This window comes from Anomaloglossus baeobatrachus, chromosome 1 (genome assembly GCF_048569485.1).
Source record: "Anomaloglossus baeobatrachus isolate aAnoBae1 chromosome 1, aAnoBae1.hap1, whole genome shotgun sequence".
NCBI lineage: Eukaryota > Metazoa > Chordata > Amphibia > Anura > Aromobatidae > Anomaloglossus > Anomaloglossus baeobatrachus.
Genome location: NC_134353.1, coordinates 78,195,488 through 78,216,933, shown reverse-complemented (window position 1 = coordinate 78,216,933; position 21,446 = coordinate 78,195,488). Strand labels below are relative to the sequence as shown.

General features: G+C 49.3%; 1 protein-coding gene across 1 annotated transcript in view; it reads left to right on the top strand.

The window, feature by feature from the left end:
- STK32B (serine/threonine kinase 32B) overlaps positions 1 to 21,446 on the top strand; it is a 404,500-nt gene that overhangs the window by 239,589 nt on the left and 143,465 nt on the right. The window contains exon 6 of the mRNA XM_075346883.1: positions 10,348 to 10,437. Coding sequence (XP_075202998.1) covers positions 10,348 to 10,437 — 90 coding nt within the window. The remainder of the gene's footprint in view (positions 1 to 10,347; positions 10,438 to 21,446) is intronic.

The following is a 21,446-nucleotide window of genomic DNA, read 5'->3' as shown; positions in this document are numbered from 1 at the left end:
AGGCCCCATAACCCGCCTGTCAACCATCCCAACTCCCCATCATCGGGCCCCGGGACCACCAACCCCCCTACCCACGGAGGGGCAAACCAACATCTAGCTGCTCCATACCACCACTCCCAGGATCCCCAGACAGAGCAGCGGTGGTGTCCATACAATCACCACAACCGTGGGTGGCGTCACGGACATTAATCAAATCCCCCACCAACAAATCACCCCTTTCACTGACGGGCGAGGAGCGCCGCTTGAGTCCCCGGGATCCGGCCTATCACTCGAGCCACCGAGCAGCAGTAGCCGCAGAGCAGCGGCGGCCGGACCCGAGCTGTGGGAGAGCGCAGCGTTGCCACCCTCCTCCCCACCCGCGACACTCACATGGCATGAGAAATCAATCGCAGATGGACACCCCCATAGTTTTGCACTGGTGCGAGTGCAATCTGATGTTTTATCAGATTGGACTCGCCAATGTTAATCGCAAAATGGAACCGAGCCCTTACTGTAGGATACTGACCTGTAGACAGCGCCTGTGAGTGGTTGCAGGCGGACACTATCACACAGACTGGGGGTGCATCTGACTGCAACCAATCACAGATGCCAGGATGGCCGGTGGGCAGGGAAGGCAGTGCATATGGATGAGCCTAATGCGCAGCACCGGAAGTGAATGTGCGACCTGGAAGCAGTTTTTATTTTTTTTAGTTTTCTTTTAATTTCCCCAGTGCTGGATCCAGATCATACACCCAGAATCCTGGGCCCGGCACCTGGGTACCTTTTGAAATTGCGCGGATCTGGACTTTTAAACGGGCTTTACACGCTACGATATCGTTAATGAATTATCGTCGGGGTCACATTGTTTGTGACGCACATTCGGCGTCATTAACGATATCGCAGTGTGTGACACTTAAGAGTGATCTTAAACGATCACAAAAGAGGGCAAAATCGTTTGCTGCGGAGAGGTCGTCCTGAAACCAAAAATCGTTTTTAGGATGTTAGCGATGTTGTTCGTCGTTCCTGAGGCAGCACACATTGCTGTATGTGACACCGCAGGAACGACGAACATCTCCTTACCTGCCTCCACCGGCAATGAGGAAGGAAGTAAGTGGGCGGGATGTTACGTCCCCCTCATCTCCGCCCCTCCGCTTCTATTGGCCGCCTTCTATTGTCCACCGCATGACCCGCCCCCTTAGGAAGGAGGCAGTTCGCCGACCAGAGCGACGTCGCAGGGCAGGTAAGTACGTGTGACGGGGGTAAGCGAGGTTGTGCGCCACGGGCAGCGATATGCCCGTGTCGCATAACCGACAGGGGCGGGTACGATCGCTTGCGATCTCGCTAGCAACATCTCAGCGTATAAAGCCCGCTTTACAGTCCGGGTCTGCTCATCACTATCAAAATTGTGGGGTTTTTTTCCCCAATTTCTCCCTATTTGGAATTTTTTCACTGTTATATGGTGACATTCAAAAGTACAACTTGTCCTGCAAAAAAATAAGCCCTCATATGGCTATATTGATGAGAAAAAGAAAAATGATGGTTTGAGAAGGAGGGGAGGAAAAAACAAAACCGCAAAAATGGAATTTGGCCCCGTCTAAAAGGGGCTAAGGAGCAAATATCCTCAGACCTTTCCTCAAATAGAAGAAGAAAGCTAGAAAAAAATATTGAAACTTTACAAATGTATCTTCTGCACCCACGAAATATTTTCTTCGCCATTTACCTATGCGTCTAGAAGCAGAAGTAATGCATCCAATCCATCATCTATGATCCATCCAGTGATGGAGGGAGTCTATGACTCTTCATTATCACAGAAGCAAGGCTGACTTCTTATCTACCCATTGTGTCAAGGTTTTCCTTATGGCTGACTACACTTTCTTGTATTCTGTAATTGTGACCCAGTGATCCCGATGTGCAGCAAAGCATTCATTTCTGGGAATTATGGTTTTGTAAGAAATACTAATGGTTTGTTAATATATGACAGGGCGATTTCTCTGACCCGAGACGTTCATTCAGAGGCTTCTGCCGCACTGCGAGGGGGTTGAAGACTTTAATATTTCACGAGCTTCTACGTCTGGCTCCTTACTGACCCTATTTCTTGCTGTTCACTCATGTGTTAGAAACTCCTTGATTTACTTTGGGCACTAATGATGTGTGAAGCTTTGCAGAATGGCTGTGCTTTAGCTAAAAGCGGACGTAACCCCGAGCGCTCACATCTAGAAAAGTAAAGAGTAGAAAAGAACCAAAGTATAGGAAATGGATCAGGTCATGGCATTATTGCCATTTTAATTATCCAATTATATCAGTGAAGGTAAGAGTAGCAAAGAATAAACTGAACAATCCGTGTACTTAAAGGGGAATTCCAGCAATGGCATTTAAAGAGGTTGTATACTGTTGCTATTTTAATACACGTTGGGACATAATTTTGTGGTATTACCATACCGCACAACTTTTACAAAACAGAAAAAGCGATAAACCAGGCAACTGAAGTAAATCTTAACCACCCCCATTGTCACACCCATTTTCCATTTCTACCTTGGCAGGAGAAGATATCTAAGGGGTGGTGGCATTGAGATTCAGCAGACTCCTGGGACTGCAGGGCGTAGACCCAAATCCAGGACTGTCCCACTATATCCTGCATGGTTGGGACTAGAGATTAGCGGATCCCCTGGTGCGGTATTTGATCTTCCAGGGTTGGCACAATGTCATCTGTGCATCATACTCAACTCTAGTTTGGACCTATGGATTTTTTGCACAAGCACTTATAGCTGTAGCAGCCAGACCTTTCTCATTTTTATGTAAGGATCACTATTTGACATATTTTCTTTTGTGTCTGTAAGGCCATGTTCATGTTAGGTGATGGTGATTGGAAGACGCACTCAGTTGACATCTTACAGTCTCTGCAAGTAAACATCGCCATCTGCTGGTCAAGAAGAGAAATCAGGAACTAAAGGGTTGAGTGTGTGTATTACCTCGAGGGAAGAGTTTAGAAGAGACTCAAGGTCAGGTAATAGTTGGGTCACTGTTACTAAATATAAAAGGCCTGGCCAGGCCAAGAAAGGGAGCCCTTGGCTCATAGACCTGGAAGATAGCAGTTGTGTGAGCAGCAGAGCAGGCTTACAGTTGAACATCCAGGACCCGAGCTGAAAGGAGAAAGTCTCCATGATATCGGACTCCAGAATGAACCCGAAGACTGAACACGGAATATCAAACATTAACGCCAAAAGGTACCCGAAAACTGAACATCAATTACTGAACATTGACTCTATAAAGAACCTGAAGACCGAATTCCGAACACTGAATATCGACTCCAAAAGGAGGCCGAAAACCAAACACCAAATACAGAACATCAACTCCACAACCTCAAGACTGAATACTGATTATTGGAAATCAACTCCAGAAGGAAACTGAACACCGAATACTGAACACTGTCTCTGGAAGAAGTCAGAAGATTGAAGTGAGCAAGACTCTTGCTTCCTGCTAGAAAAATCTGCACCCAAATACATGCACACATCTCCTAATCCGGTAGTCCAGCATTAATTTTAATGACTTCAGCTGTGACCACAGGTGAACTGACCTCTGGTGAAATCATTGAACTCAATGACCTTACCTCAGATGAAGTCTTTGAACTGAATGCCAGTTTGGCAATGTGTTCACATTGAATATTTGGTTGCAGACATTTCTGCACCAAATCTGCATCTCCTGATAAAAAAACACCCCAAAACACAATCTCTATATATACCTGAAGCCATTGCTCCAGAAGAAGGCAAAAATCTTCGACATGTTGGGCTAAATTGTGTCACATGAAAAAAATTCCTTCTTGAATCCGAGAAAAGGCAATTAGTTGAAGAATCCTGGACTGAGGCAATACTAAAATTAACTGATATATGTATGCTATTAACAAAAATTAGGGATATTTGGCTTTCTGGTGAAACTAATGTAAAACGTAAAAGGTCCACGCTACAGTGATACTTTATCATGAAATTAGGGCATTTAACTAGAAGCATGCAATGGTGGTTTCCTAATCTCAAACAATTTATTGAAAAAACAGTGGTGGATATAACACCAAAAAATGTCAATGTCTCAATAACTTGTCATGTAGCTTTGAGCATCAATTATAGCTTGAAAACGATGTCTTCTGCTGGGCACAAGTAAAATTATTGTCTGCAGAGGCATGGCATCCCACTCTTCTTGAAGGGCGACCCTCAGGTCATTGATATTTTGAGATTCAGAGTTATGAGCCTCTACAAGGCTGCTCAGCTGATCCCATAGATTTTTTTTATGGAATTTAGGTCTGGAGAAAGTGCAGCCGCTCCATTTGAGGTGCCCCAGTCTCCTGCACCTGTTCCCTAATCTTGCAAACTCAATGAACTGGATCATTGTCATCTATGAAGATAAAATTAGGCCGGCGTTGTTCCTGCAGAGGCACAATGGCTGGATTAATGATGTTATCCCAGTAGCCGGGGCTGTCACTGTACCATTCACAAGGTGTAAAGCCATTCTGTATTGACTGGACACAGCTCCCAACACTGTAACACCACGACCACCAAAAGCTCGTCTGCTGACAGCAGTGGCTGTTGCATTGCGCTCTCCTTGACATCTCCTAGATTCTTGGCGGCCATAATTTCTGGTCCGAGTGAATCAAGTTTTATCAATGAACAGCACTGAGGCCCACTGGTCCCTCGTCCAGCATAGATGACGCCTGTGCCTGGTTGTATGGTCAGGTACCCTTGCAGATCATCTAGCACACAGACCACGCCACTGTAAATGGTTTTGAGTGATCTGACATTATACTTGGGTGCCTCTGAGCTTGCTTAAATGTGCCTGGAGTTGTGTCTCATTCATCATCCGGTTCCGAAGGGCATTGTTCACAATGAAATTGGTCAGCAGTGTGGGATGTAGCCACTTCTATGCTTTTCTGTGACTCTTTTGTCGCGGGCGGGGAGGAGGGTGTCAGCACACCGCGCTCACCCCTTCTGCTCGGGTCCGGCTGCTCAGTGGTGGCTCGAGCCGTGGGCCGGATCCCGGGGGTTTCTCGAGCGGCGCTCCTCGCCCGTGAGTGAAAGGGGGTTTTGGGGTGTTGGGATAATGTCCGTGACGCCACCCACGGTTGTGGTGATGTGTAGCACCACCGCTGCTCGGTGCGGGGATCCCGGGGATGGTGAAGGGGAGCAGCTAGGTGTTGTGTTGCCCCTCCGTGGGTAGGGGTTGGTGATCCCGGGGCCCGGTGATGGCTTGTGAGGTGCAGGGCCTGGTGGGCGCAGGGACGCGGGGGCAGCACTGTGCCTTGCGGCACTGTGGTACTCACTCAGCCTGAGACATGGACACAGTTTGTACGGTAAACTACACGGCTGGTAAGACGGTCCCACGGACGGCTGCTTTGCTTTCCCGGTAGGTGACGGTGATGTCCCTCTTCCTTGCACCTGTATGTACGGTTGGTTGCGATGGGTCCCCACCGGTAACCCGCTCCCCGGCTTCAAGCTGGGCCGGAGGAGCACTACACTTTGCCCGCAGGCGCTGGCCCTCAGAGACTGGTGCCCTGGCGGTGGCGGTGTCTCTGCTGTACGGGTTGGGCTGTTGCCTTCAATCGGGACTTGGCTGTTGGGGGAATCTACGTCCCCTTCACTGACGGATTCGGCAAATTTGGCGACTCCTAGCCTTGCCGGGGTCCGAGAGGCCCCTGCCCTGGTGCTGACTGTCCTTCGGAACACTGCTCCAGACCTCCGGGCACACAGCCAACGGGGTCCTTCCAGGAACTTCCAAACGGTCCCCCTCTGGACAGTCACCGCCGTCGCTGACCTTGCTGTTCTGGCCCTACACAAAGCTGGACCTTCAGGCTTCTCTCTCTCTCTGTCACCGCTCTTGCTTTCCTCCTTTACCACTTCTCTTTCTCTCCTCACTTTCACTTAGTTGTTTACACTTGCCCCCCCCTGGGCTAATCTCTGTTCTCAAGCTCTTCCCTGAGCTGACTGCCTGGTATTTCCTGCCTCCAGAGCTGTGATCTCCTTGGTGGGCGGAACCAACCGCCTGGCCCACCCCCTGGTGTGAATCATCAGCCTCTGGAGGAAGGCAACAAGGATTTTCGGTTCAGATTAGGTGTGCCTACCTGGGATGTGGGGTGTGGTGGTGTGTGACCTGTGTCCCCTGGCTTGCCCAGGGCGACACATTCCCCCTTAGCAAAACGCAGACCGTCCGCGGGCTGCCGTCCTACACCGGTTTTATTTTCTGTAAAAAGGGGATAACAGGGTTAAACATAACAAGACATTTTTAATAATCTTCCCAAAACGGGAGACACATTTTACTTTAACGTTGCAACGGTTTACGGTTACGGTTTCCGCTCTCTCCCACCCAAGCAACCTGGCCCTGATGCTGCCCCTAAAGCCCAGGCAGCACCCCTTGACCCACAGTCCAGCACACGGTACCCGAGCGGGATCTGTCCTTTCCCTCCAGAGGGTAGCCACCGGTTCCTTTGGTGGCTGGGCCCTAGCCTGCTCTGCTCAGGGCCCTCCCTCCAACCTGCCTCTCCGGAGGCGGCCTGCGGAAAACGGTAACGGTAACCAACATATTTACAAGCCACTAACGTCTGTGGTTGCCCTGCAAGTTCACGGGCTTGTCCATGGATAGTTCCCATGCAAAACTACTTTTTAAACGGTCCCCACGGGGACAACGGTGCCGGCTCCAGCCGGTTGCAAATCACAAAGCAAATCAGGTTACTGTTCGGTAATCATTTTCTTCATCCTTTAAACTTTTCAACTTTTCAAACACAAACAAGCAGGTGGTCCCAACGGGGACGGTGCTGCGGGCATCCATTGCCCTACTCCGGACTTCCAGGCTCCAGTGCTCCTTCCAAGGGAGGGGGCGCGGCGCTTGCTCGGGCCTCTGGGCTGCCCTTCAATCTAGCGTCCAGCGCAAACCACCCCCGCTCCCCAAAGAACCGAGTGTACTGGACGATATCACCCGGCATCAGATTACGGCCGGGATGCTCCTCGGGCAGGTGGGCATTCACATCCCGCCGGGCTACAAAAACTTCGGCCTCCAGGCCCGGCTCGTATATGAACCCGTAGCCCCGGCGGACATCAAACCGCCTCACCTGCCCCACGTACAACGGTCCTCGGACACGGGCGGTTGCCTGCCGGAGGTGTTCTTTCTCCCGGATCGCTCTGGCCACCATCTCAGCCTTCTTCCGCTCCCTCTCGGCGATCTCCAGGCCCAGCGGTACCGGCTCCCTATCCCAGTACGGCGCTGCCGCCAGCGCCGGCGCACGGGTCGGGCCCCGCGGGACGTCCTGGACATTGCCCACTGTTAAGAATCTGGGCGGCATGTCCCGCGGTGTCTTGGCCTTGGGCGCTGCCTTACAGCAACAACCCGGCGCGACCTCAGCCGAGGTGTGGGGGATGGGCCTAGGGGCTTTCCGCTGCTGGGCCTTCGGCACGGAGCGGGCGATCGGCTCCGGCTGGGGGGGGTTTTCAGGGGATGCCTCCGGTTTCTCCTTCGGCGTCTTCCACGGTAACACCTCCGGTGTGCCGCGGGCTCCGGCTACAGGTCGGCCCGCTTGGGCGGGGACGCTGGGTACTGCTACCGGTTGCGGTGGTAGCAGGCCTAGTGGCGGGGTCACGGCCTCCGGAACGGGTGGCGAGGGAGGCAACGGGGGGAGAGGGCTTGGACCGGGCCCCACAGCCGCGATGACCGGCCCTTCAAGGGCATCGGGACGTGGGTCACTCACCCTCCCTTTCTCCGCCTCCTCCTCGCGTCTCCGCACGGTGGCTACAACGTCCGCCATGTCGGCCTCCCACTCCTCCATGAGGAGCCGCATCCTGACCTGCAGCCTTTGGTAGAGCTGCGCGGTTCGGATCTCCACCCACGCCGCGGTTCCAGGCGCGGGGGCTTCGGTGTCACGGGACGGCATCCACATGATGGCTTCTTCTTTTGCTTCCAGGAACGGTATGTTTGCAGAGTCCTGGCGTCCCTGCCTTTATAGCCGCAGCTACATGCGGCCAGCCGCCATCGCGTCCCCCTTAGCTCTTTTCGGCCCCTCCTCTCTCAGGGCGGGGTTTTGGCCTTCGCGCCTCTACTGCTCGAGAAGACGCTCGAGCGGGAACTTTTCGCGCCAAAGATGGCGGCTTCTGAAATTTTCCTGCCGGATACCTCTGGCGGTAACAAGGCGCACCTCTACCAGACGGCAGAGCGGTAAGATCCTGTTCGTGACGCCAAGTTGTCACGGGCGGGGAGGAGGTTGTCAGCACACCGCGCTCACCCCTTCTGCTCGGGTCCGGCTGCTCAGTGGTGGCTCGAGCCGTGGGCCGGATCCCGGGGGTTTCTCGAGCGGCGCTCCTCGCCCGTGAGTGAAAGGGGGTTTTGGGGTGTTGGGATAATGTCCGTGACGCCACCCACGGTTGTGGTGATGTGTAGCACCACCGCTGCTCGGTGCGGGGATCCCGGGGATGGTGAAGGGGAGCAGCTAGGTGTTGTGTTGCCCCTCCGTGGGTAGAAGTTGGTGATCCCGGGGCCCGGTGATGGCTTGTGAGGTGCAGGGCCTGGTGGGCGCAGGGACGCGGGGGCAGCGCTGTGCCTTGCGGCACTGTGGTACTCACTCAGCCTGAGACATGGACACAGTTTGTACGGTAAACCACACGGCTGGTAAGACGGTCCCACGGACGGCTGCTTTGCTTTCCCGGTAGGTGACGGTGATGTCCCTCTTCCTTGCACCTGTATGTACGGTTGGTTGCGATGGGTCCCCACCGGTAACCCGCTCCCCGGCTTCAAGCTGGGCCGGAGGAGCACTACACTTTGCCCGCAGGCGCTGGCCCTCAGAGACTGGTGCCCTGGCGGTGGCGGTGCCTCTGCTGTACGGGTTGGGCTGTTGCCTTCAATCGGGACTTGGCTGTTGGGGGAATCTACGTCCCCTTCACTGACGGATTCGGCAAATTTGGCGACTCCTAGCCTTGCCGGGGTCCGAGAGGCCCCTGCCCTGGTGCTGACTGTCCTTCGGAACACTGCTCCAGACCTCCGGGCACACAGCCAACGGGGTCCTTCCAGGAACTTCCAAACGGTCCCTCTCTGGACAGTCACCGCCGTCGCTGACCTTGCTGTTCTTGCCCTACACAAAGCTGGACCTTCAGGCTTCTCTCTCTCTCTGTCACCGCTCTTGCTTTCCTCCTTTACCACTTCTCTTTCTCTCCTCACTTTCACTTAGTTGTTTACACTTGCCCCCCCCTGGGCTAATCTCTGTTCTCAAGCTCTTCCCTGAGCTGACTGCCTGGTACTTCCTGCCTCAAGAGCTGTGATCTCCTTGGTGGGCGGAGCCAACCGCCTGGCCCACCCCCTGGTGTGAATCATCAGCCTCTGGAGGAAGGCAACAAGGATTTTCGGTTCAGCTTAGGTGTGCCTACCTGGGATGTGGGGTGTGGTGGTGTGTGACCTGTGTCCCCTGGCTTGCCCAGGGCGACACACTTTCAGTCTCTGAAGAACCAGGATTGGGTCTGTTTCCTGTAGCTTTGGGGATGTTGTTAACCATTTCTGACACAATTGAATCAACTCATGAGTTAATTCAATAGCTGACTTCTTATTCTTCTACCACTAGGTCACAGATGTCCAGTTTCTTCCCTTCCAGTTTGGACTTATCTGATTCGATTTCGAAGTATGGGTGTAGTTAGACCTGTTTGGAGACCAGAAATATCATACTGTATTGTCCCAGACTACGTCAGTTATTGTATGTTGTCACAAATTCAGGTTTTCCCAATACTGAGGCAGGAGGTGACAGTTAGTGTTCATAAAGTGTTATGGAGAACTGTAACTATGACTCTGGGGAAATTGCAGCAGAATGTCAATGTTTGGCTCTAGCTCCTTTCTTCCCCCACCCCCTTCCTTTTCCATAGAACTTTATGATCACCAACTCTCATCTCATTTATGAGAAAACCTATATTCACTGAGCACAAACTGCAAATTTTTACCCATGAATTGAAAGGAAAAATCCATCTAGCAGGAGAAAGAAGATTTGTGTGATAAACATATTAAAAAGTTATTTATTTTCATGTATACTACTGATTTATGAAATAAAAATTAAAACCCATAGTATTAAATTCTTACATTCACATTTAGTAAAATGTAAATCATGATGATTCCCAAAATTTTTGAAAACTAAAAGCTTCACGTTCAGCCTCCTTATCATTTTCCATCCAGTTAGGAGAGCGATACAGAACTGGATGTTGGTCTTATCTTATCTTTTATTGACTTTCCATAATCGTATTTTTGAGTGTTGACAGTAAGTGTGTGAGCAAGAAAAGAGCGTCAGCAGTACTGCTAATTATAAGAATATTACATGAAAAGTTTAGCTCAGTTTTCTGACATTAATTAATTGTTTCTTCATTTTAGGTCACGTGCACATTACAGATTTTAACATAGCCACAATTGTCAAAGGATCTGAGAAGGCTTCATCCATGGCCGGTACAAAGCCTTACATGGGTAAGTGTCTGGGATTTAAGGTGTTATCTGTATTTTCGCAAGAAGATTAAAGAGAATGTACCACTTAAGGGGGCTGTCCAGTATTAATAAACATTGAATTATTGAGCTTAGGTGGTGGCAAATTAAAAAAGAAAATCATACTCACCTATCAGACTCCCACCACTCTTTTGTACTGCCCTCAGGGGTGTTAGGTGACCACTGATTGTCTGCAGTGGTCACCTGACAGCACCGCTCAGCAGAAGAAGCCAAGAGAACAGCAAGCGTACAAGGGTGTCAGATGACTGCTGCAGTAAATTGTCAGTTAACTAGAACCCCTGTCCAAAACAGCTAGCCAGGAGAGCAACAGGGGGAGAAGGGGGGAGAATTGGGCAAAGTGACCTTTTGGGTTCTTTTTGGCTTTAGGGCCAGCACAGAGTCAAACAAACTGCAGCTTAATACAATGCTCCAGCTCATGTGTGCGACTTATTGTTCTATTGCACAGATTGGCTATAGCTGCAGACGACCAGTTTAATTCCTATTCGAAAGCAAAAGAGTGAGTGGGCAAAAATTGCATTAAAGAGCAATAGAAAAACATTTCTTGGTCAGATGAATGGAGATATATGTTGTATCATACTGATAGGGGTGTCAGAATTTGATGCAAGCTGCAAGAATCAATGAACCCTTCAAGTCAGATGTCAACAGTTCAAACTGGTGGAGGGGGAGTAATTATGTGAGGAATGTTTTCTTGGCATACCCTAAGTTCTCCAATGCCTATAGATGGACACTTGGACCTAACGGCTCACTTAAGCACATTGGCCATCAAAGTCCATCCATTCATGGTCATGGATTGGTTCCTTGCTCTTCTGACCTTCATAGTTTACAAATCCTTAAGCAGATGTCAAAGCAGATGTTAGCTAAGTGTTGTATACTCGTAAAAATGGCCCAGGGAGATGCTAAACTATAACATAAAAAAACATACCAACCGGATCTTCTGTACTGCTGCCAGCACCTCCATCAAACTCCTGGTTTGTCTGTACTGGACACCACCGGACCATATGAGTTGATCTTAGTCAATACAAAGGAGTGTGGGACAGTTCAGCACAGGAGCATACAACCCATTGGTCCACCCTGTGCACACTCAACAGGTGCCCAAAACGTCAGGGGGCCCAATTCCACTTTTAACCTTCGTCCGGCTGAATAGGTACAATTGTAACTATTCCCTTTCTAAATTGCAATAATTTTTTTTTCCGAAAAGCCGTAGAGGGCTGAAATTTCATGACATCTCAGCAGTTTTGGTCCAGAATATATTGGCCAAATTTCAATAAAATATCTCCACCCCCTTCCGAGATAAGGGGTCGAGAAAGTTTGGCAAAATTATGCAGCCTGACAAAGGTTAAAGTACTGTAGATGGAAAAATTAAGCAGAGCCATTTGACTGCAAATATACTGTGCTTACATTGGTGCCCTCTCCAATCCACCATGGATCCAGTAGGTTATATATTTTTTTAAATGTTTATAAGTAGTAGACAACCCCTTTAATCATTTTTCCAGTTGGCAAAAATTAGACAAAATAGAAGAAGCTGTCAGTACTTTCATCTAATTTTTAGCAACTATGAGAAGCTATCAAGTCCTCATGGATCAATATTTCTAAATTAAACACTTAAAGGGAACCTGTCACCAGGTTTTTACCTTATGTGCTGCGCCCACCACTAGTGAGCTCTTATATACTACATTCTAGAATACGGTATATAAGAGCCCAGGCTGCTCTATAGAATGTATATAAGTGCCTTTATAATACTCACCTAGGGGGTGGTCTGGTCCGATGGGTGTTGCTGCTCTCGGTCCGTCACCTCCTCCATCTTGTGAGATTGCCGTTCTCCTGTCCAGCCCCGTGGGCATAAGGCGTCTTGCACCATTCAGAGAGAGGCCGCCATTGCTCTCCTGCGCAGGCGCACTTTGATCTACCTGGCTGAGGGCAGATCAGAGTATTGCAGTGTTCATGCACGGGCGGTCATTGACCTTTTCCCGTACCTGCGCATTACAGTACTTTGCTCTCCCCTCAGCAGGGCAAATCAAAGTGCGCATGCGCAGGAGCGCAGTGGTGGCCTCAGTGTGAATGACAAAGGATATTTCATGCACGCGGGCCTGGGCAGGAAGACAGCAATCCCACAAGATGAAGGAGGCGCCAGACCGAGAGCAGCCACACCAATCGGACCAGAGGTGAGTATTTTAAAGGTGTTTTTTACATTATATAGAGCGGCCTGGCTTCTTATATACAGTATTCTGGAATGCTGTATATAAAGGCTCACTGGTGGTGGCTGCAATTTATAGGGGACAAATCTGGTGACAGGTTCCTTTTAATGGAAACTATGTTACACAAATTGCAGGATCTCAGAAGGACATTGGAGGACCAATGCTCTACCAGATGGTTGTCTATAGTAAAGTGGCCATTCAGTCTATATACTGTGTAAACCTCTTTCACATACTTGAAATTGAAGTCATGGGAATTTTTTTGCAGCACCCGCTCTATACTGTACACGCTTCTGCATTGTGTTATTATCCCAATGTACATGTGGTCAATTGCGTTGAATTTGCTGACAGTCCGTTTTCTTATGCACAGTGCTACAGGGACAGATGGTTAAACATACTGCAGCACAATAAACCATATGTGCCGGAGTACTTTATATATAAGCACAGAAGATTCTCTGCTGATTTACATCCAGGCAGTTTTCTGACAGTGAATTGAAGGTGATCTTTATAACATCCATGCTTGTACTACTAGAGTCTGCTAATATATGTGCAAGGCTACACAATGCAAAATCAGCATAAGAAGGTGACACGGGCTGGAAAGTCCTCTAAATTAGAAGATGAGAACATTTTAAGAAAACATTAAAGCAGTATTCTGGTTGTAAAAATCTATCACCTACATTCAGAATAGCTGATAGCCTCTAGATCAGTGGGGGTCTGACTGCTGGGTCCCACACTGAACACCAAAACGGACACTTTTAGTGCGCATGCTTCACCATCGAATCCATTCATTTTTTTATGGTGGTGCCAAAGTTGAGCACAGCACTTGACAACCCTATGGAGACTAATGGAGTAGAATACTCCTTTAAGGCACCAACAGAGTTAAAAGGGTAATGAAATCACTCCCATCACATAATTCAAATGTCAGCTTGACTTACTCATGTGTTAAGATGGGCCCGTAGTCTCAAGAAACAGCTTCAGAAACCTGTGTCTCAACTGACAGGAGCTGTATTGTAAGCACACATAATGGTGAGCTAGTGGAGAAGGGCTGCAACATCAGAAGAAATAAACCTTCTCCCCGGCAAAGGACTTTTTCTCTAGCCTCAGTCCTGATTCGTGACTAGGACAAGCTGCTGTTTGAATTATGTGATGGAGGCCATGTTATTACAGTTTTGGAGAACACATTTATATTAACAATAAACAATAATTAAAAGTGGGCCAAAAATGATTTCATCAAACGTTTCACTTGCATGGTGTTTTCTTTTGGAGGGAGAGTAGGATCAAGCCAGTAGGATTTGTTGGTCTTTCATTTCATGTGAGATTATCCGCCTCCAGAGGTGTCTCCTCATTGAGATCACACGCACTCTGCCGAGTTTGGCGTCCATGTCTATAGGGTCAAGAGAAGTAGCTCTAGTCCAAATGAGAATTCTAAGGTGACTGACTTTTTTCACTCCACTTAACTGATGGAAAACAAAGTCAGTGTTGAGTACTGTATAGTATATACAAACTATTCACTCACTTTAGGCAGACCTTATGAAAACCCAACCTTTTTCTGCCATGTAAATACCCAATTTTACTGGGATGGTCTCTAAAAATTTAGAACAGTCCCTGCAAATTTGTGATTGTTGTCAATTTTAATGTCATCAGTAGTCACTTTTCAAGTAGATCCACTTGATGATCTGAACAGAGAAACCAAGTTAGGGGAAATAAATGTATATAATGGGGCCTCAAAAAATAAATCATCTATACCAGGAAGCTCATCCCATCTCAACGGGGCTATGAGAATAATTTAGCAGATTTACTAATCCAGTCAAAAAATAAAAACAGTATGAACGTAATAAGCACCAAAAAATCTGCCAAATCTATCATGGTGCCTCACACTGTATAATAGATTGTGTACATTTGGCTAGGGGTTAGACATATTTCTCTTGATTTCCCTTCCTAGCTCAAGGCCAGTGTCGCACCCCGGGGCAGCTGAGCTGCTCGGATCCGGGTGGTCCTTGGCTCAAGGGGTCCTGAATCCGGGGGCACCGTCGATCAGTTTTAAATAAAAGGAAAATAATAAAAATAGTCCGATTACGCCACTTGCAGTGCGTGGCCAGGGATGGTATGGTCACCGCTGCTGGTCCTCTCTGGGGATGATGGATGGGGCAGCGTGGATGTGAAGCCCTCCGCGAGTAGGGCTTTACCCCAGGGGTAGGTAGGGATTAACAAGAAGGCGCAAGGAAATAACTCAGTCCAGACAGGGGAGTGCAGTTTGGTCGCTTTTACTTACAGCTGGGTTCGCACTCTGGGGACGTGCTGGATCCCAGGTGTGCCCAAGTCCTGTGTCCCTGTGCCAGCCGACCTGGTGCCACTCACCTATCGATGCACTTGTGTCTGTGAGAGGATCCTTCCTGGCTTGTCCTGCCGCAGGCAGCCTGAACTATTTAAGGCTAAGTTCACATTTCCGTTGATTTGTATCAGTCACATGCGTCGCTTGACGCATGTGACTGATGCGCTGTTCAACGCTGTACAACGGATGACAAAGAACAGAATTCTTTGTCGGATTCCGTTGTGTGCGGGGGGCGGAGTTCTGGGGCAGAGCCGAGCGGGGGGCGGGGCCAGGCGCTGAGGATGTCAGTGGAAGTGCTGCGGTCTGCATGGCTGGGGACAGGTGAGTGTATCTGTGAGTGAGTGAGTGTGTGTATGTGCATGTATGTATGTATGTATGTATGTATGTGTGTGCACATGCAAAGTGCGGGAGGGGGCGGAGCTGAGCGGGGGCGGGGCCAGGCGCTGAGGATGTCAGTGGAAGTGCTGCGGTCTGCATGGCTGGGGACAGGTGAGTGTATGTGTGAGTGAGTGTGTGTATGTGCATGTATGTATGTATGTATGTATGTATGTATGTGTGTGTGTGCACATGCAAAGTGCGGGAGGGGGCGGAGCCGAGCGGGGGCGGGGCCAGGCGCTGAGGATGTCAGTGGAAGTGCTGCGGTCTGCATGGCTGGGGACAGGTGAGTGTATGTGTGAGTGAGTGTGTGTATGTGCATGTATGTATGTATGTATGTATGTGTGTGTGTGCACATGCAAAGTGCGGGAGGGGGCGGAGCCGAGCAGGGGGCGGGGCCAGACGAGGGTGTCAGTGGCAGTGCTTGTCTGCATGGCTGGGGACAGGTGTGTGTATGTGTGTGTGTGTACATACATGTGCGGAGTGCGGGAGGGGGCGGGGCCGAGCGGGGAAGTGTCGGCCTCCCTGCACACGTAACCAGCCTAAATATCGGGTAACAGCAAAGCACCCGATGTTTACCTTGGTTACCCGATATTTACCTTGGTTACGGGCCTACACCGCTTAGCGCTGGCTCCTTGCACCGTAACCAGGGTAAATATCGGGTAACCAACCAAAGCTGGTGACGTGTGCAGGGAGCCAGAGAGCATGCGCAGCGAAATCCGACGGATCTCGCTGCTCAAAAAACGTTACATGCTGCGTTCCTCCCGCCCGGCGGTCAGTCGTTCCACGACTGATCAGTCGGGCGGAGGGTGCAACGCAGCATCATCAGTCACAATCCGCTGCTCATACAAGTCTATGGGAGCAGCGGAATCCGCTAAACGGATTCCGCTGTTTACAAGAGCAGCGGATTGTGACTGATAGATTTTAGCGGAAATGTGAACTTAGCCTAAGGGAATATGTCCCGGTCCTTTCTTTGCTGCTGATGCCTCGGACATTAGTGGTGGCAGATGAGTCCTGGAAACCCACCTGCCTGGCAAAGTTAACAGATGGCTTGAAGTTCTGGGTTGTTCTGGGATATGCACCCCGTGCGTGCAAAGTACTGGGAGCCCTGGATTTCCACCCCCACGGGATTTCACTGTCCCTGGAGCTTGATCTCTCACTCTCCAGCTACTTTCTCCCCTGAATGGCTGATGTTTCTCCTCAAGTCCTGGCGGTGTCTTTACTACTACTCCGCGAGCTTTCTTACTCATCACTCTCCTTTCAATTTCCTTCTCTTTCTCTGTGTCTCAAGATCCCTTTGTCTGTCGTGACACCTTTGCTGTCAACTCTCTCTTTCTTACTACTGCTAACTTCAGACTCCTCTCAACCACCTTCTCCCTTCTCGCTCCTCTTTTTCACTCTCTTCCCACACCCACCAGGCCATTCGCTCCTCCCCCAGGTGGCTGTCTGTTCGCTCACAATGCCCAGCCCTGTCACCTGGTTCTAAGGGGTGCTTCACACACAGCGAGCTCGCTGCCGAGATCGCTGCTGAGTCACGCTTTTTGTGACGCAGCAGTGATCTCATTAGCGATCTCGCTGTGTGTGACACTGAGCAGCGATCTGGCCCCTGCTGCGAGATCGCTGCTCGTTACACACAGCCCTGGTTCGTTTTCTTCAAAGGCGCTCTCCCACTGTGACACACAGATCGCTGTGTGTGACAGAGACCACTTACCTGCCCTGCTGTCAGCCCCTCTCCCCCGGCTCAGAGCGGTCATGTGACCGCTCCTGCCGCGATTTTGCTGCTTCCGGTCATTTCATGTCTACATGGGCAGGGCCATGTTGACATGCAAATGTGGAAACAGCATGTCGCCTCCCTGCTGGGCTGTACAGTGCAATAAGCCCCGCCCCCCTTCCCTGCACCCTCCCACACATTCCCCCGCACCTCCCCCTGCACTGCTGTGGGGGTCCGTGACCTGGCGGCGGGGCCTGGCGGCAGCTGCCATGGTGTCAGCTCCGGCACCGGCCCCCCTGCTCAGGATCACACATTCAAATATACCGGCATCACAGATCACCGATGCCGGTACATTTGAAAGTGCTGATGAGAAGCAGCGAAGCGCTACTTCTCATCTTGCACGCTGTCTGAGCTCTCTTCAGCACAGCGGTGAAGTCACCACTGTGCTGGTATGTCTAGAGCACAGACAGCGCGCGAACGTGCAGGAGCGGCGGGGACCGATGACGGGTGAGTATGTACTCCCTATGGGGTGGTGTGTGTGTGTGTGTGTGTGTGTGTGTGTGTATGTTTGTGTATGCGGTGCACAGCCCGATGTGTGTGTATGCGGTGCAGAGCCTGATGTGGTGTGGGGTGCAGAGCCCGATGTGGGGCTGTTATTTGCAATGCTGTAGTGTAGTGCGCTGCCCTGTAGTGCCCTGCCCTGTAGTGCCCTGCCCTGTAGTGCCCTGCCGTGCAGTGCGCTGCCGTGCAGTGCGCTGCCGTGTAGTGTGCTGCCCTGTAGTGCGCTGCCCTGTAGTGTCCTGTAGTGTCCTGTCCTGTAGTGTACTGTAGTGCGCTGCCCTGCAGTGTCCTGCCCTGTAATGTGCTGCCCTGTAGTGTCCTGTCCTGTAGTGTCCTGTAATGTGCTGCCCTGTAGTGTCCTGTCCTGTAGTGTTCTGTAGTGTGCTGCCCTGTAGTGTCCTGTCCTGTAGTGTCCTGTAATGTGCTGCCCTGCAGTGTCCTGCCCTGTAGTGATTTGCCGTGTAGTGTCCTGCCCTGTAGTGATAACAGGTCAGGTGCTGGGGCAGAATATACTGACAGGGAATGTGTGTGCAGGGGGCGGGCAGAGGGCGAGGCTGGACACTGGGGTGGGGCTGGACACTGAGGCCGGGCGGTGCCAGCTCTGACTGAGGTTTTGCACAGGAAGTGGTCATGTTTGCTGGAGCTGAATGTAAACAAGAAGCTGCCCAGAATAAAGGTATAATTCAAGAGGAACAAAAGTTAGAAAACTAAAAATAACAATGTAGGGGTGATTAATATGACAATACAGCACAGATTAGCTTAAACTCAAACATTTTTGTTATGTCGGACAACCCCTTTAATCTGGTGGTGTCTTACTGCAGGAGGGAGGCGGCAGCGGTGGTGGTTCGTGGTCACAGGAGGCAGGGGCGGTGGTGGAGCATGGCGATGCTGCAGGCGGTGCGTCGGGTGTCCCAGATGCTCACTGCAGGTGCTGAGGCAGGAGGAACATCCAGAAACTGTTGGCCGTGCGGGCTTCATAGAAATGGCGTCCGGAGTCGGCACGTGCGCAGATTGAACTATCAGTTCAATGACAAGCCAAGATCTCATCTGCGCACACGCCACTTCCGAGTGCCATTTTCCTTAAGTCCGCTACAGGGAGATAAATGGGCCTGAGGCGGTGCGTGTGCAGATGAGATCTTGAGCCAAGAGCTCCATCTTCACACGTGCCGACTCCAGGCGCCATTATTTGAAGCCTGCACCACTGACATTTTCAGCCTCACAGCCTGCAGCACAGCCCACCGTAAGCCCGCAGCACAGCTCTCCGCCCGCAGCATCTCTTCTTATCAACCCCCTCCCGGTAAGCTACATTTCGATTATAAGACGCACCTCTCATTTTCCTCCCAAACATTTGGGAGGAAAAGTGCATGTTATGATCCAAAAAATATGGTATATTTGAACAAATGCTGATTTTTGTTCAAATGTAGATTGTTGATCATGAAAAAAAAATAAGACATCCCCTGAAAATAAGCCCTAGCGCATCTTTCCAAGGAAAAAATTGAAATAAGACCCTGTCTTATTTTCAGAGAAACACAGATCGCACACTTAGCAGTCTAAATGCCCACAAACAACTCTTATATTAGATGCCAGTCCCACAAATACGTGTAGTGCACCATGTCGCCTTACAACCTCTTGGTCACACCCAAACTATTAGATTAGGAGGGCTCTTCAACCTTATATAAGTGCACCCCACAAGCACAAACACAATATTTTCTCTCCTTCAAAATTACAGATCCTGGTTGCATCCTGCCAAGATAAAAATAAATAAATAAATGAGATTTTCATTGATATTTTAGCCCAAATTATTGTTTTGTACCATAAAATTAAAGAATTTGCAACCACTTTTTCACAGTGCTGCTTTTTTTTAATATATATACAGTACAGACCAAAAGTTTGGACACACCTTCTCATCTCTAGAAAAACTATTAAGAGGAGACTTTGTGCAGCAGGCCTTCATGGTAAAATAGCTGCTAGGAAACCACTGCTAAGGACAGGCAACAAGCAGAAGAGACTTGTTTGGGCTAAAGAACACAAGGAATGGACATTAGACCAGTGGAAATCTGTGCTTTGGTCTGATGAGTCCAAATTTGAGATCTTTGGATCCAACCACCGTGTCTTTGTAGAAAAGGTGAACGGGTGGACTCTACATGGCTAGTTCCCACCGTGAAGCAGGGAGGAGGAGGTGTGATGATGTGGGGGTGCTTTGCTGGTGACACTGTTGGGGATTTATTCAAAATTGAAGGCATACAGAACCAGCATGGCTACCACAGCATCTTGCAATGGCGTGCTATTCCATCCGGTTTGCGTTTAGTTGGACCATCATTTATTTTTCAACAGGACAATGACCCCAAACACCTCCAGGCTGTGTAAAGGCTATTTGACTAAGGAGGAGAGTGATGGGGTGCTACGCCAGATGACCTGGCCTCCACAGTCACCAGATCTGAACCCAATCGAGATGTTTTGGGGTGAGCTGGACCGCAGAGTGAAGGCAAAAGGGCCAACAAGTGCTAAGCATCTCTGGGAACTGTTTCAAGACTGTTGGAAAACCATTTCCGGTGACTACCTCTTGAAGCTCATCAAGAGAATGCCAAGAGTGTGCAAAGCAGTAATCAAAGCGAAAGGTGGCTACTTTGAAGAACCTAGAATATAAAACATATTTTCAGTTGTTTCACACTTTTTTAAGTATTTCATTCCACATGTTTTAATTCAGAGTTTTGATGCCTTCAATGTGAATCTACAATTTTCAGACTCATGAAAATAAAGAAAACTCTTTGAATGAGAAGGTGTGTCCAAACTTTTGGACTTACTGTATATTATGTGAGAGGTAATTTAGGATACTTCTGTATTGATTTTTTTTAGATACAAATGACTGCTTTTTTTCCTAGGCGGATTGTATGGGGGGGTTTGAAGTCAGAGGCTGCATTGTTGTTTAGTGTCTAGAATCTACCCTTTGTTGTTGGGAAAGGTCAAGGTCCGTTCTTTGTGCTCTGGGATTTCTTTTCTAGGGCAGCAGTATTGATTGAAATCATAAAACTACAAACCCAGACTGAAAATTTCGGATAATACACCGTGAGGCTGAGAATGAATCATTTGATTTGCAAGTTTAAGGATGTGGTTTGTTTCCCGGGAGAAGAATGTCCTTGATTGTTACTGATGCAGAAGACGGCAATGCACATGAAAGCCGTCAGTTAATGATGTTGAATTGACCTTTATTGTGTCGGTTTCATTTCCATGAGTAACATATGCTCATCTCATTTACCACGCAGTGATTAATGATCGTGACAAGTGCCCTGCCCGGGCAACAAAGGTTAAGTGCTACATACAAGAACATGATAATGATCAGATCTTTTCTAACTTTTCGGATCAGTTGATAAAATCACTTTATGCATCAACCGAGATGCAGAAAGAGGAGATGATTTTTTATTTTCTAGGGTAACTTTATCAACAATATATCAAATATTAAAAACATTTGTTAACCATTTTTTCATTTACTAAATGGCCTACACTAGAAATGGGCAATCCCACAGATGTTTGGTTTCGGTGGGTCTGGCTGGGCTTAAAATAATAAAAAAAAAGGTCTGGTTCGGGACTGGCCTTGACCTCAAACGCTAAACTCCATATACGTCTAAGGCACCCAAACCCCAAACATAAGTGTTATAAAATGGTGTTAGTAAGGGCTAGGGGGCTGCAAAAGTAAGCAAAACAGGGGTTAAAGCAGGACAGTTATACTTACCGAATTTCCATGCTGCTGTCACACTGCTTCGGGGTGCGCTCATTAAATCTCATGAATATTCACTGCTTCCCC